The 16,561-nt window shown below is 42.5% G+C and overlaps 1 protein-coding gene across 5 annotated transcripts in view; it reads left to right on the top strand.

The window, feature by feature from the left end:
- NYAP2 (neuronal tyrosine-phosphorylated phosphoinositide-3-kinase adaptor 2) overlaps positions 1-16,561 on the top strand; it is a 152,176-nt gene that overhangs the window by 77,323 nt on the left and 58,292 nt on the right. For all 5 annotated transcript variants that reach the window (XM_081192593.1, XM_081192596.1, XM_081192594.1 and 2 more), the window contains exon 3: positions 5,496-5,797. In XM_081192593.1, the coding sequence (XP_081048719.1) occupies positions 5,496-5,797 (302 nt within the window). The remainder of the gene's footprint in view (positions 1-5,495; positions 5,798-16,561) is intronic.

Raw genomic sequence — 16,561 nt, 5'->3', positions numbered from 1 at the left:
ACGCTGCCCCCAGCTGTAGGACATGCCCCCACACCAGGCACCCGAGGGCCTAGCTGCACAACTGGGGTGTGCAGTGGGCACCTGGTAGTGGTGGTGTGGCCGCCTAAATATTGGGATGTGCTGCCCCCTGCCCAAAAATATTGGGCAAGCTGAGGCTCCTTCCATCTTCTACAACCAGCACCTCTGGTTGCAACATCTTGAAATAAAGGTTGTTAACAGTACAGCATAGAAAATTTGAAGGCAGTAATTTTCTGCCTCCGAATGGGTGAGTGGCTCCCAATGTCAATTCACAATTGAGCCATTGAGGATGAAATATGGCTGCAATTCACTGAGACATTTTTTATTTTTTATTTTACACCCTGAAATTATATTGCATCAATCTTTGTAGTAGATTTTTAACATGGTGAATGCCCCAGCTTGAGTTACGTTCACAACTCGCCAAGACCCAATTCACCCATTTTTCTAACTTTTTGGAACATAAAATGAACCACAACACACTCCTGCATGCATTATTCAGCCAGCGTATTAGCACATCTGTGCAGGAACTGGAGCGACTTGCAGGAGTCATTCCATGCCTTTAAAAGATCTTGTTAAAAACCAGTCAAAAATTGTGCAGCTCTACTTTGAAGTGTAAAGCAACTTGAAGGATCAAGAAGCATGTAAGTATGAATGAATTAGTTCCTGCGCAACAATGAAATATGCTTCTGCACATGATGGATCATGGATCAAAATATCCAGAAGGTATCCACTAGCTAGATAGGAAATTGGTGTCTTTAGTGAAATGTATGTGGCACTTAAATATCAGGCATGGGTTCACAGAAGGAGAAAATAAATTTTAGACAAAAGGACATGAAACACAGGATGATGGTAAAGCCTGAGGCAAGAAACCATCATATTATAGATCTGAATTAATAAGAAAAAGCTCCGGGGCAGTGTAGAAGGTAGAAACTGGTGGTCAGTTTAGAAAACAAATTGGGTCTGTAACATTCTCGTGTCATGCTAGTATCATATCCTGCATCAGTTCTTTAACATTTAAAGAAAGGAAATTTCCAAGACATCTTAAAATTTCTAAAGGGTGAAAATTGCATAATCGTATCACGTTCGGTTTACAGCTGCCTAATGAGGTTTCTGTCAAAATTTAGCAATGCCATCATACAGAAAAAGGGAGAATAAAATAATGAAACTCTTGGGCTCAAAGAAGAGAAAAGGGAAAATTCACAAACTACCCTCCTCAATCGCAAACAGTATTTAGATATATTGTTAAGTGGTGGGGTGGGGTGTGTGTTAGTCTGGGTATTATGGTGTGTGACAGAATATGGCATTGAGGTGACTGGCATTTTGATTTAGCCTCCCCCCCCCATACACACTCCGCTTAAACTGAGCTTTGTCCTGCTAATGTACCTGGAGTTGGTCTGAGTCCCCTGGTAGTATCGGTTTTTAAACAACAGAAACAACAACAACAAAAATTGCACTTGCAAGTCACTTTCCCCCTGCAAAAAAAGTAACTGACAGGTAGTGCATGACTGAAAGCCAACATAACACTAAAACAGATTTAAAACTGAAAATACATTCATATTTAAATATAAAAAGCATATTTATGAAAGGCACTAAAGAAGGCCATGAATATCAAAACCCTCCAAAGGCCTGGCAGAAAAGAAATTTTTTTGCCTGGCAAATGGAATACTGATGGCATCGGTCGTGCTTTCCTGTCCCATAACCAAGGAGCCACCACTGAAAAGTCCCATTCTTGTGTTGTCCCACTCTGCACCTCCCTCAGAAGGGTCACACAGAGAAGAACCTCAGATGATGAATGTAGGATCCAGGTTGGGTTGTGTGGGAATTGGCAACCATGAGATATTTTGGTCCTAAGCCGCTTAAGGCTTCGTAGGTCAGATGTGAAAAGTTTCTTGTTGCTAGGGGGACCACTCTCAGCTATATGGTTCTGATATCAGGGCCAGCCAAAACCAATAGACCACCTGGGGTTCCCAGATGGTGTTGGACTACAACTTCCAGCCAGCTGTCAATAGTCATGGATGCCAGGAGTTATAGAAGAAGAGTTTGGATTTGATACCCCGCTTTATCACTACCCTAAGGAGTCTCAAGGGACACGGGTGGCACTGTGGGTTAAACCACAGAGCCTAGGACTTGTCGATCAGAAGGTCAGCGCTTCGAATCCCCGCGACGGGGTGAGCTCCCGTTGCTCGGTCCCTGCTCCTGCCAACCTAGCAGTTCGAAAGCACGTCAAAGTACAAGTAGATAAACAGCGGGAAGGTAAACTGCATTTCTGTGCGCTTCTCTGGTTCACCAGAAGCGGCTTAGTCATGCTGGCCACGTGACCCGGAAGCTGTATGCCTGCTCCCTCGGCCAATAAAGCGAGATGAGTGTCACGACCTCAGAGTCGGTCACGACCGGACCTAATGGTCAGGGGTCCCTTTACCTTTTTTAGGAGTCTCAAAGTGGCTAACATTCTCCTTCCCCTTCCTCCCCCACAACAAACACTCTGTGAGGTGAGTGACACTGAGAGACCATCTGGGGATCCATGGTTGAATAACTTTGTAGCATGGGTATTTCAATCCAATAAGTTATTTAGGATGGCAGAATTCCAGCAGCGCCAAACATAGGTTGGAATCCAGCGTTAGTCATTTGCAGAGTTTACTCAGTCTAAGCACATCAGTTTCACTAGGTCTACTCTGATTATTACTAATGTTGAATATCACCCTAATCAGGGGTCAGCAAACTTTTTCAGCAGGAGGACGGTCCACTGTCCCTCAGACCTTGTGTGGGGCCGGACTATATTTTTTTGTGGGGGGAAGAATGAATTCCTATGCCCCACAAATAACCCAGAGATGCATTTTAAATAAAAGGACACATTCTACTCATGTAAAAACACCAGGCAGGCCCCACAAAAAACCCAGAGATACATTTTAAATAAAAGGACACATTCTACTCATGTAAAAACACGCTGATTTCCAGACCATCTGCGGGCCCGATTGAGAAGGCGATTGGGCCAGATCCAGCCCCCGGGCCTTAGTTTGCCTACCCATGGGCTAATTCATCAAACCATAATGCTTATCATCATGAAGATATGAGAATGCAACACCTCAAAGCATGTGTTCAATATTAACGTTCAGTAAGATTACTCTGGGGTAAGTGGACTGAAAACTGTCCTCTTACTTTTCTTTCCTGACAAATGTTTTTCCCCACCTCCTCTTTTTAAAGTAACCTTTCCCATGCTGTACTTCAGCTGATCGTTTTTCCTTGTCATAAAAGCAGTTTGAACCTGACCAAGCCCAAATGAAAAGCTCTCAGGGGAATAATCCAAATATGCATTTCCATATATATTAATAAGCCACGCCACATATATATTTTTGGCAACTCGTATAATATAATTTTGAAACGAGCTCGAGCTTATCATCTGAACAGTAAGAGCACAGTCCCCTTTCTGTCAAAAGTAATGGAATGAGATCATCTACGCAATCATTTCTACTCGCTGTCTTCATTTTCCTTTACAGGAAAGTGCCACATAAATCTCACTTTCCTCCTCTTGCTACAAAGCAGGCTTCGGCTAGTCAGCCCTGCTATTTACAGTCGGGAAGATCAGATGAACTCTTTACATCACTGGGCAGGGCAAAACGAAGGCTGCGACAAAAAAACAAAGCACAGGGAACTTTGGGGGGCTCGTGTTTGACTTTTGGTGATAATCTGTAGGTAATAGTGTGGGATTTACTAGATGCCAGATAAAAATAGAAGCAGTAAAAATTTAGTGAGCTGCTATATAGATATATAGATATATAGATATATAGATATATAGATATATAGATATATAGATATATAGATATATAGATACACAGTGGTACCTCAGGTTACATACACATCAGGTTACAGACTCCGCTAACCCAGAAATAGTGCTTCAGGTTAAGAACTTTGCTTCAGGATGAGAACAGAAATCATGCAATGGTGGCGCAGCGGCAGCAGGAGGCCCCATTAGCTAAAGTGGTGATTCAGGTTAAGAACAGTTTCAGGTTAAGTACGGACCTCCGGAACGAATTAAGTACTTAACCTGAGTACCACTGTACTCAGCCTCCATCAATTTGAAAATAAAATGCTGTGTGCATGCACCACTTTAGCTAATGGGGCCTCCTGCTGCCGCCGCGCCGCCGGAGCCCGATTTATGTTCTCATCCTGAAGCAAAGTTCTTAACCTGAAGCACTATTTCTGGGTTAGCGGAGTGTGTAACCTGAAGCATTTGTAACCTGAAGCGTATGTAACCAGAGGTACCACTGTACTTGTACATACAGTCAAGATCTAATGATTATTTTGCTCGCCCCTGGAAAAGCACTTCTGAGAAACTGGTCTCATTCTGAAAATAAAAGCTCATTGCAGATTGATTCTGCATTACACCACAATGTCCATTTGAAAACAGATTTAAGCAGTCCCAGCGCTTTCCTGATAATGTTGTGGGCGGGCATTATAGCAAGATCACAATCACTACTTCCTTCTTAATTTGTCTGGGGCATGTTTAGGGAGGGAAAGGCAGGATAACCTCATCAGAAAGTGTGGGATCCAAACAGGGCTGTCTTAAACACATGCAGTGCCAGGGTGCAAAGATCCACCTGGCAACCCCCCCCCCCCAGGTTGCCCAGTCCCAGGCATGCAGGAGGGCAGAGCTGGCCGGCCGCCTCAGCATCTCGCTGGCTGGGTCACCCCCAAATTCATGGCACAGAGCTGCCCACAGCAGAAGAGCACGCTGCAGCACTCTGACTGACAGATGGGCTCTTCTCTGGACTCAACTCTCAGGCCCCGGACTCTTGGCCTGGCGCCCCTGAGAGCCCAGCACCCGGGTGCCCCACACTCCTAGCGCCTATGGGTAAGATGGCCCTGGATCCAAATGCATCTAGAATCATCTAGAATTCAGTGGTTCTCAAATGGTGTGGCGCACACTGGTGTGGCAGGAGACACTGGCAAGTGTGGCAGCAAAATTCAAGCACAATCAATATTATCTTTTGGGAATGATCCATGTTCTTATGTAGCTGCATTGTTTTATGATTTCTGAATGTCCATGATCATATCATCAATTAGTGAGGTTCTACGTTATAAACCCAATGTATTTCTTATCAATAAAACAAATTGGTGTGCTGAGAGCAAATTTTTATTGTGAGTAAAGCTGGAAAATCTATTTCATGGGTGTTTAGGCTGGGTGGGTGCATGGGCGGAGTGGCAATAACAAAGCAAATCTGAATCTATGCCATGTGTAAGAACTTTGTATTTTAACTAAAGTATAACTAGTTGCAGTGTGTGTGTGTGTGTGTGTGTGTGTGTGTGTGTGTGTGTGTGTGTGTTTTATAGGGTTATAGGGTCAAATAAGTTCAAAGCATTTTCTGTAATTCAGGGGTAAATTGCTTAACAGGAGAATTATCATTATTATTATTTTGTTAGGCATCCAAATAGCTTTATCAGCTTCATATATATGCATGTGTGTTTTACTTTCCTTACAGCCTAGGTGGTGAAGTGGTGAGAGGAAATGAAGGAAGCTACATTGGCAAGCATTTCCGCATGGGATTTATGACAATGCCCGCCCCTCAGGACAGACTGCCTCATCCTTGTTCGAGTGGCTTTTCCGTGAGATCCCAGTCGCTTCATTCTGTTGGAGGTACCGATGATGAAAGCAGTAGCTGCTCCCGCAAACAACCCCCACCGAAACCGAAACGAGATCCCAATACCAAACTAAGCACATCCTCTGAAACTGTAAATGCTGGAACAACAAATAAGGGTGGAAAGCTACCAGACCGAACTGAAGGTAAATGCTTAGCTTCTGTTTACTCTTGAAGGTACTATTAAATATTGACTTGTTAATAGTGTATTCCTCAAACTCCGAGGAGGTTCTGCACTTGGGTATTCTTCAGTTTCCATCACCAAAATGCAAGTGTTTGTATTTCTCATCCATTCCCAGCCAAAGCTAAATTCTCCTGTTATAACTGAACATTAAAGTTTAAATTTCTGAATGTAAAGCAAGTTTCTAAATGCAAATCCAAGTTTGCACTTAGTTCAGTACTCATTGACTTTATTGACAGTGATTAAGAACTATCCTAAAATAAACACACAGAATAAATAAATTGAAATATTACTTCTGTTTTCTAATTGTGTAAATGGCTTATGCTTACATCGCTTTGCTAACACCAAACTCCGTTCCAAATGGCCTCCGGGGTATCTTGATAAAAGATGTGCTGTAAATAGCGTTATAGTAAGACTTGAAACTCTAAAATATTGTATAAATACCCAGTGTACCTGAAGGAGCATCTCTACCCCCATCGTTCAGCCCAGACACTGAGGTCCAGCTCTGAGGGACATCTGGCGGTTCCCTCACTGAGAGAAGTGTGGTTACAGGGAATCAGGCAGAGGGCTTTCTTGGTAGTGGCGCCCGCCCTGTGGAATGCCCTCCCATCAGATGTCAAGGAAATAAACAACTATTTGACTTTTAGAAGACATCTGAAGGCAGCCCTGTTTAGGGAAGTTTTTAATGTTTGATGATGTTTCATTGTGTTTTTAATATTCTGTTGGGAGCCGCCCAGTGTGGCTGGGGAAACCCAGCCAGATGAGCGGGGTATAAATAATAAAAATAAAGTATTATTATTATTATTATTATTATTATTATTATTATTATTATTATTATTAATAGTCGGCGGAGCAGGCTCCACTCATTGGCTGCCCATGATTCTGCAGTTTAACTTTTGTTTTGGTGGGCTATCCTGCTTTGCAATGCAGCCGAGCAGGAAATGTAGAAGGTTGGCCACTGGGACGTGACTCCTTGCACCTTGTGAATGGAGTTCTATCTGTGAGGGGTTGCAACAGCCACCCAGCAAGAGTAGGGTATGGTGCCATTATGAACTAAGGTATGGAGACCAGTGGTTCAAAAATCCCTCATCACCATGTAGTGTTACTGGGTCACTTTGGGCCCATCACTATCTGTCAACCTAGCCTACCACAGAGGTCTGTTAGGATAAAATGTGAAGGGCTACTTGGAGGAAGTGAAGGGTGATATAGGAAAAGATAAGGACCATTTGCATTCAAAACAGTAGAAAAAAAAATGATTTGTGCTTACTGGATTCTGATCCAATAGATGCCGTTGTGTCTTTCACTTGGAACAGATGTAGACCCATGCAGGCTTTTAACAATGCTTCCACATGTACACTATTTTTGTAATGGCACAATTGGCCAGTCACATTTCCTCCTCTGGGCAGCTCATCAACATGGATGGGATTTGAACAAGAGCACAACTCTCGATCAACTGTGTTTTGTTTCAATGGGGCTTAGGCTGAACATTTTCTTGGCAATTTTTACTCTTTGTGCAATCTCAAGTGAGCACCCTGCCTGGAAAAGGTACCTCTTGCTGCTCTATAATTCTCTCTCAGACAAAAGTGTTTCTCCTGCACTATAATCTCTCAAAGTGGTTGACTTATTGAGGGCATTTACCTTTTAGGAGAGGCAATTACTATACCAGTAATTGCTGCCCCCCCCCCCACACACACCAAAGCAACACCATTTTCTATCAAATCACTGCTACAAACCAATCCAGGATGCCAAACACCCATAGTGCACTCTTGCCACAGCAGAGAAATATGAGTTAGATCAGAAAAGAGTTGAAGCTGTCAAGTTTTTCTTTTGGGTGGGGGGTGTTCCTATCCTGCTTATGACCAACTAGTGTTTGAAGGACTTAAGATTTAGTAGAACCCAATATTCTTCTTGCTCATCAGCAGTTTATTTCCTAGCAATAGGCATAGTGGAAGTTGGGTTGAGTCAGATTTTCATTCAGCTATGTGATATCATCACAAATGCAAACTAGAATAAGGACAATACTCTGAACTGGCTAATATTTTAACCTTGTTTCACATCCGCAATTCCCATCTTTATAATAGAAACAGGGTACTGAATTTTGCAGACAGCCCATTTTTTTTGGTCCTGATTATTTTTGTTAAGTTTCCACTTCATTATACCTGCTATTGATCATTTAAAAAATAACTTCAGTTGTTTTCTGAGGTGCTAGAATACGTAAAGGAAGCACTTGACTCTGATTAAACAAATGCCTTACATTTATTTGTGCTGCTTACTAAGAACATTGTGGAATTTAGTGTGTTTTGATCTACATATCAATAGCAAGTTGAATACTAGATCCTGGAGTCATTATTGAAGAAACAACTTCAGGCATGTTAGAGGTTTCATTCAGGATTTCAATAGCACACATTGCAATCACAGAGATTGTACTTTCTGCTACATATCATTGTCTTTTACAATTTTGTATTTTGATTTCCTTAAAAGCCAACATTTAACGCAAACACTTCATACTGCATTAACTGAATCTGTACAGGAATCACATCCTTTGAGACCTATAGACACATTAACATTCAAGGAAGTCGCAAACACTGCAAAGCATTGTCTGTTGGGTGTTAAAATATATGACACGTACTTAGCAGCTTGGGAATTATGTTGTGCTGAGAAACTGATTGCAAGCACTCGTAGTCAAGATACGCTAACCTGTCTGCGGATTGTGTGCTTAATTGTGCTGATAAGGGGATAAAATCTCACTATAAAAATTCTCTGCTCTGTGTGATATATATATAATCTACGAAAGCAAATATATATATATATATATATATATATATATATATATATATATATATATGGGTTCTGGAGCACCCTATTCACTCATTAATTCCCAGTGTGTGCTCTCTCTCTCCCTCCCTCCCTCCCTCCCTCCCAATTATTATTTTCTTCATTTATTATTATTTCCAGAAATTCCTTCTACGTTCTTTTTCACTATGCGCCAAATATTTATTTTCATCCAGTTGCGGACATGCAGGGAATGTTTGGCAGATATTTGCTGTTTGACATCAAAATGACATCCAAAGCTATTTGACCTTTGCCTAACCCCATGTCCTCCATCAACTCTGCAGTGGCAAACCGGTATTTGTGGAGCTTAAGGGAGTTGGGTTCATACAAAAGCTGTGATGGGTGAGAAGGATAACACCAATGTCTCCAAATGTGGGATACAGTGCCTCTAGGTCACTGCCATTCAAGCTTCCTAAGCAGGGTGAAGCACAACCTCTGTGAAGTATCCATGGGATGCACTCCTTTAAATACTGTGGATAAGATGCTCAGAATGCAGAGCGCAGCTCACCGCAAAACTACTAGGTGTGCTCAGTTTGGGGAATACAGGACTTGACTAATGGGTATAATAAACTACAGAGAAGTCTGTCAGTTATGCAATTGCTGTGAGGAAAAAGCATCCAGAACGATACATTAAAAAGAGAACACTTCCTCAAAATTATTCAGGTTTTCCTTTCCTTTCTGTGACCTGGCCATATTCACAAGGGGGGTTTCAATGGGCTTTTGCAATTCTGGTGCCTTTAGCTGAGGTAGGAAAATGTACACTGCTGCTAGGATGTCCTTTTAATTTGAAAATGGCTCTCCTCTGCTTGTTCACAAGCGCTGCAGCACAGTCTAAAGAGGCATTATTTGTGTCACTCTTGGTAAACCCCTTATACCTTGGTTTTCAAACAGCTTAGTTCTCGAAGGTTTTGGCTCCTGAACACCGCAAACCCAGAAGTGACTGTTACAGTTTGCCAAGTATTTTTAGAAGCTGAACATCTGACTGGGCTTCTGCGGCTTCTGATTGGAAGCTCCTGCAGCCAATCAGAAGCCGTGCTTTGGTTTACGAACGTTTTGGAAGTCAAACGGACTTCCGGAATGGATTCTGTTCGAATTCCAAGGTACGACTGTAGCATGTAATATCTTCTGCTCAGCCAAAGCCCCGTCTGCACTCACAATATAAAGCGATATGGCTCCGCTGTTGTATAAGAACAAATGGCAATACAGTATATCTTTGAAATATACCCCCAGGAGCCATGCCATGGACTCCTCAACTGCAGCCATGGCATAATGCTGGTGACTCCTTAGTGTGGTGTTGTGGTTAGAATGCTGGACTAGGACCTGAGAGGTAAAGGTTCGAATCCCCACTCAGCCACGAAGCTGACTGGGTGACCTTGGGCCAGTCACTAACACCAATCAACCTCACAGGGTTGTTTTCTACATAAAATGTAGAGTTGAAGAATTGTGCATGCCGCTTTGAGCTCCTTGGAGTAAATTAGAATATAAAGCAACCACCACAGCAATATCATATTGGGCGGACAGACAAGTTTTCATCCAAACATCAATGATATGAAAACAGCTCTGGAGCTGAATGCTCCCATGTTCCAGCTCCACTACCTCACCATAGGATAGTGCCATGATCTCCCATAGGATCCTACTTTGTCCATGCAAATCTTCTTCACACAATGAGGGGGAAACAAATCTGCCAATTAATGGGCTAACTCAGTTTCTCGTTTTTACAATCTTAAATTCAGTTCTCCGTGATTCTGCAGCAATTTGTGCTTTTTTATCCTTATAAAAATTATTCAGCATTTTACTGCAAACTTCTCATAATAAACACATGAAGTTTTGACAAAAAATGCACAGTTTTGCAGACAACTTTCCTTAATACAATGCATTATGTACGTTGTTGTCACTGACTTAGGCATTTGTACGCATACTTTGCCTTGATCCATGCATCATTGTACACTTTGCTCAGCTGGAAAACTGCATTGTGAAATTCAGAAAAGTTTTATTTTTCAAAGGATGATCATGTTTTCGTTCACAGATTTTTTTTTAAAAAAAATGTGTAATTGGCAGGTTCACCTTTAAGTGCAAATTGAATTGAGTTTCTTCCCCATTCCTGCATGCAATCAAGACAAACTTCAGTGAAGGCCCTCAGGTCTCAGGCCTGAAATGATCAAATGTGAACTAAAATGTGCTTTGCTGGTCACCCTTCAACAAAACTGCATGTCCTGTTAATGTTTTCCTTTTCTTTTCCAAACTGCATAAGGTGGTGATGAGACAACCCATTGATAAACAAATTAGGGAGATAACAGCAGGAGGACTTTTTATATTAAAAATGGCTATCGTGAGAATATTGGTACTCTGTCCCTGCAGGAAAAATCCTGTTTTTCACAAGTAATCTTTAGCAGCTTGCTAATTTTCAGTTTGAAATCCTGTCACTGGATTGGTAACAGTGAGAGTACATAGTGATATCAGTTTAATTACAGCTGATCTGTGGATGCACAGATTAATCTCCAGGGAGACTGCAAATACATATTGCTTTCCTCTTAATACTTTTTTGATTCATTGGATACTTTCTCACGTAATGCCACTGCAGATTTGCTTATGGGGCAATTCTTTGCAGAGTTTAAACTTCTTTGGTCAAAGCAACAGCATCTGCCATTTTTGAGCTTGCTCATATGACATATGTATTCCCATGTGTGGCGTTTGCCCGTTCATTTGAAAATGTTTGTATAGGGGGGAGAGAAAGGGCTAAAATGTAGACCAATAGGAAAGCCGGAGGCAGAGCCTGCCTGTTTATAAAAGGGCTTAGCCCGAGGTTTGGGGGTGGTTAGTTGGTTGGTTTTAGTGGGTTGGTTGGTTGGTTGGTTGGTTGGTTGGTTGGGAAAGGCAGTTGGAAAAGCAGTTGGCAGGCAGTTGGGAATAGAGAGACAGTTAGTGCAGTTGGTTCTTGTGTGAGGGGAGGTAGAAGAGATAGAGACAGGATAAACTAAGGCTAAGAAGGTAAAGAGTAACAATGTTTGGAATGCAGTTAAAGTTTGTTTGTATCTGCAACAAACTACACACTTCTTTATTAACTTGAGAACCTGACTAAGTGATTTACAGGGGAGGACCTGGTTGGTGGCAGCGGATTAGTGGTATACGGGTCAATAGTCCGTGAGACGACCGGGGGCTCCGTAGAAACGCCACACCATGGTAAGGAGGTCAGCACAGAGCAGAGACACCAGCTTGCGAGGCCGATTGTGGGGGGCCAACATTGTGCATGCAATGTCCTGATGCCACACGTGTAACACCTGACACCACATGCTTGCAATCACGACATCGGGAGGAGACGGGGCAGAGACGAACATGGCAGCTGTGGGACTTCTATCACCTCCACCACCAAGGAGGAGAAGGATGAGAAACCGGCTGTTGAGGCCAGGCTGTGGTCTACTCCGCGTTTTGCCTCCATGCTTTTTGGACATTTTTTTTGGGGGGGTAGCCCCTGCTGGCCCAGAGGAAACTGAGGAGCATCAGAATACCCAAATCTATTGGAGAACTGACTTGGGGATTCAGGTCCAAGATACAAAATAAGTCCTGTGATTATAAGCACTTCTGCTTTGCAGATCTACTCTTTCCACATTTTGACCCTGCATGGCAGGTGCAACCAGAGTGAAGAAACTGCCTCAGGTGGCAGATGCTGGGGGACAGGAAGTGGTAGCGAAGTACTGGAGGACTGCCCCAAGATTCAGTTGCCAGCCCAGCTGACTTCTCTATATGGAACTGAAAGGGAGCACCCTCTTTATTACAGAGTGCAAAGAGCCTGGTAACAGCTTTGTGCCTACCCAATTTCAGTAAAAGGTAAAGGGACCCCTGACCATTAGGTCCAGTCATGACTGACTCTGGGGTTGCAGTGCTCATCTCACTTTATTGGCCGAGGGAGCCGGTGTACAGCTTCCAGGTCATGTGGCCAGCATGACTAAGCTGCTTCTGGCGAACCAGAGCAGCGCACGGAAACGCCATTTACCTTCCCGCTGGAGTGGTACCTATTTATCTACTTGCACTTTGATGTGCTTTTGAACTGCTAGGTTGGCAGGAGCTGGGACCGAGCAACAGGAGCTCACCCCGTCACGGGGATTCAAACCGCCAACCTTCTGATCGGCAAGTCCTAGGCTCTGTGGTTTAACCCACAGCGCCACCCGCGTCCCCCCAATTTCAGTAGGCTTCATCTATTCTCCTGTTTCCAAAATAGCTTTTTGGGTTTATCAAGAAACACAAACAATTCCCATCAATTATTGGGGATGGAAGGAAATGAAGTATTTAACTGTAAATAATGTTAATATTTTTCCAGTTACAAACCATATTTTGTGAAAACATTTTGATCAGAAAGTACTGATATTTTCTCTCTGAAATAAACTCTCAAAGAAATCTAAAATCTAACTACTAAGCTCTTTACAGTTTCCCTACATGTGGGTTTCTCCTCACCAAAAGAAAGAAACCTCTGGGTTTTTAAAGAAAGGCGTAAAACAACTTCTTTCCAAACCATTTGGTTGAAAACAAAACTCGTAGCCGCAGTGTCCTTTTTGATGAATTTTTATTATTTTCTTGTGGTTGTTCAAGGTTGTTCAGTTACACAGTCCTGATGAAAAATATGGTGCTAAAGTGTAAAGTCCAGAGGCAAAAGACCCTAAGTGGAGAGAGTAATCAGTCATTTTGTAATTTGCCAAGAACACTCTGTGGATGGATACTTCATTGTGGGAAAGGTTAACTAATTCAGTTTGGTAGAAGCAGAGAAGCAAAGAGCTGGGCAAGATCTAGACACCTTAAAGAAGCATTTCAGTTTGAAGTGTAAATTTAAACAGGGAAAACAGGTAGAGGAAAACAGGACTCCATGTCGCCATCTGATGGCACAATGTTATATTGCACATACAACATATAAATTGAAATAAAAAAATTCCTTCCAGTAGCACCTTAAAGACCAACTAAGTTAGTTCTTGGTATGAGCTTTCGTGTGCATGCACACTTCTTCAGATACACTGAAACAGAAGTTGCCAGATCCTTCTATATAGTGAGAAGGTGGGGAGGGGTGTTACTCAGAAGGGTGGTGGGAATGGGAGATAGGCAGATAGCTGAGAGAGCCTCTTGACGACTCTTAACGACTGTAATAGGTCTTACAGGAAAAGGCAAGGGGTGGGAAGGTGAGAAATGGTTTAGTTATGTATAGTGAGATAAGAATCCAATGTCTTTGTTCAGCCCAGGTCTTTTCATGGTTTTAAGTTTGGTAATGAGTTGTAATTCAGCAGCTTCTCTTTCCAGTCTATTTCTGAAATTCCTTTGTAGTAAAACAGCTACTTTGAGATCTTGTATAGAATGTCCTGGGAGATTGAAGTGTTCTCCTACTGGTTTCTCTGTTCTGTGATTCTTGATGTCAGATTTATGTCCGTTTATTCTTTGGCGTAAGGTTTGGCCTGTTTGTCCAATATAGAGAGCTGAAGGACACTGTTGGCATTTGATGGCATACACAATGTTAGACGATGAGCAATTAAATAGTCCCGAGATGGTATGTGTGATGTTGTTGGGGCCAGTAATGGTGTTGTCCGGGTGTATGTGGCAGCAAAGTTGGCATCTGGGTTTATTGCAGGCTCTGGTGCCAGTGTCTGTGTTAAGTCTGGTTGTAGTATTATTGTGGGTTAGGAGTTGTTTAAGATTGGGTGGCTGTCTGTAGGCAATGAAAGGTCTTCCTCCCAGAGCTTGAGAAAGAGAACTGTCATTGTCCAGGAGAGGTTGTAGATCTCTGATGATGCGTTGTACTGTTTTAACTTGGGAGCTGTATGTGATGACTAGAGGTGTTCTGTTATTTTCTTTTTTGGGTCTGTCTTGCAGCAAGTTCTCTCTGGGTATCAGTCTGGCTCTGTTGATCTGTTGTCTAACTTCATCTGCTGGGTATTTTAGTTCTGAGAAGGTTTGCTGTAGATCCCTTAGGTGAGAGTCTCTGTCTGTAGAATTGGAACAGATGCGGCTGTAACGTAGTGCCTGGCTATATACAATGGACTGTTTGGTATGTTTGGGATGGTAGCTAGAGGCATGTAGATATGTTTGTCGGTCAGTTGGTTTGCGGTATAAGGTGGTGTCTATGCGCCCATCCTGTATTTTTATAGTAGTGTCCAAAAAATGTATTTCTTGCATAGATTGATTCATTGTAAGGTTGATTGTGGGGTGAAAATCATTAAATTTCTGGTGAAAGGTGTCCAGGGTCTGTTGACCATGTGTCCAGATGATAAAAATATCGTCAATGTATCGCAGGTACAGGAGAGGTTTGAGTGGGTAGGAGTTCAGAAAACGTTGTTCTAAATCTGCCATGAAGATGTTGGCATACTGTGGGGCCATGCGGGTGCCCATTGCTGTGCCGCTGATCTGAAGAAACAGGTCATCACCGAATTTGAAGTTGTTGTGGGTAAGGACAAATTGGCAGAGTTTAGTGGCAAGGTCCGCTGTGGTTTTATCTGATATGGTGTTCCTTATAGCTTGTAAACCATCGTTGTGTGGGATGTTGGTATACATGTGGAATCTCTATATACCAACATCCCACACAACGATGGTTTACAAGCTATAAGGAACACCATATCAGATAAAACCACAGCGGACCTTGCCACTAAACTCTGCCAATTTGTCCTTACCCACAACAACTTCAAATTCGGTGATGACCTGTTTCTTCAGATCAGCGGCACAGCAATGGGCACCCGCATGGCCCCACAGTATGCCAACATCTTCATGGCAGATTTAGAACAACGTTTTCTGAACTCCTACCCACTCAAACCTCTCTTGTACCTGCGATACATTGACGATATTTTTATCATCTGGACACATGGTCAACAGACCCTGGACACCTTTCACCAGAAATTTAATGATTTTCACCCCACAATCAACCTTACAATGAATCAATCTATGCAAGAAATACATTTTTTGGACACTACTATAAAAATACAGGATGGGCGCATAGACACCACCTTATACCGCAAACCAACTGACCGACAAACATATCTACATGCCTCTAGCTACCATCCCAAACATACCAAACAGTCCATTGTATATAGCCAGGCACTACGTTACAGCCGCATCTGTTCCAATTCTACAGACAGAGACTCTCACCTAAGGGATCTACAGCAAACCTTCTCAGAACTAAAATACCCAGCAGATGAAGTTAGACAACAGATCAACAGAGCCAGACTGATACCCAGAGAGAACTTGCTGCAAGACAGACCCAAAAAAGAAAATAACAGAACACCTCTAGTCATCACATACAGCTCCCAAGTTAAAACAGTACAACGCATCATCAGAGATCTACAACCTCTCCTGGACAATGACAGTTCTCTTTCTCAAGCTCTGGGAGGAAGACCTTTCATTGCCTACAGACAGCCACCCAATCTTAAACAACTCCTAACCCACAATAATACTACAACCAGACTTAACACAGACACTGGCACCAGAGCCTGCAATAAACCCAGATGCCAACTTTGCTGCCACATACACCCGGACAACACCATTACTGGCCCCAACAACATCACACATACCATCTCGGGACTATTTAATTGCTCATCGTCTAACATTGTGTATGCCATCAAATGCCAACAGTGTCCTTCAGCTCTCTATATTGGACAAACAGGCCAAACCTTACGCCAAAGAATAAACGGACATAAATCTGACATCAAGAATCACAGAACAGAGAAACCAGTAGGAGAACACTTCAATCTCCCAGGACATTCTATACAAGATCTCAAAGTAGCTGTTTTACTACAAAGGAATTTCAGAAATAGACTGGAAAGAGAAGCTGCTGAATTACAACTCATTACCAAACTTAAAACCATGAAAAGACCTGGGCTGAACAAAGACATTGGATTCTTATCTCACTATACATAACTAAACCATTTCTCAC

The sequence above is a fragment of the Podarcis bocagei genome, assembly GCF_964188305.1.
Source record: "Podarcis bocagei genome assembly, chromosome: 4".
Classification (NCBI taxonomy): domain Eukaryota; kingdom Metazoa; phylum Chordata; class Lepidosauria; order Squamata; family Lacertidae; genus Podarcis; species Podarcis bocagei.
This window is presented reverse-complemented; position numbering and strand designations above follow the sequence as displayed.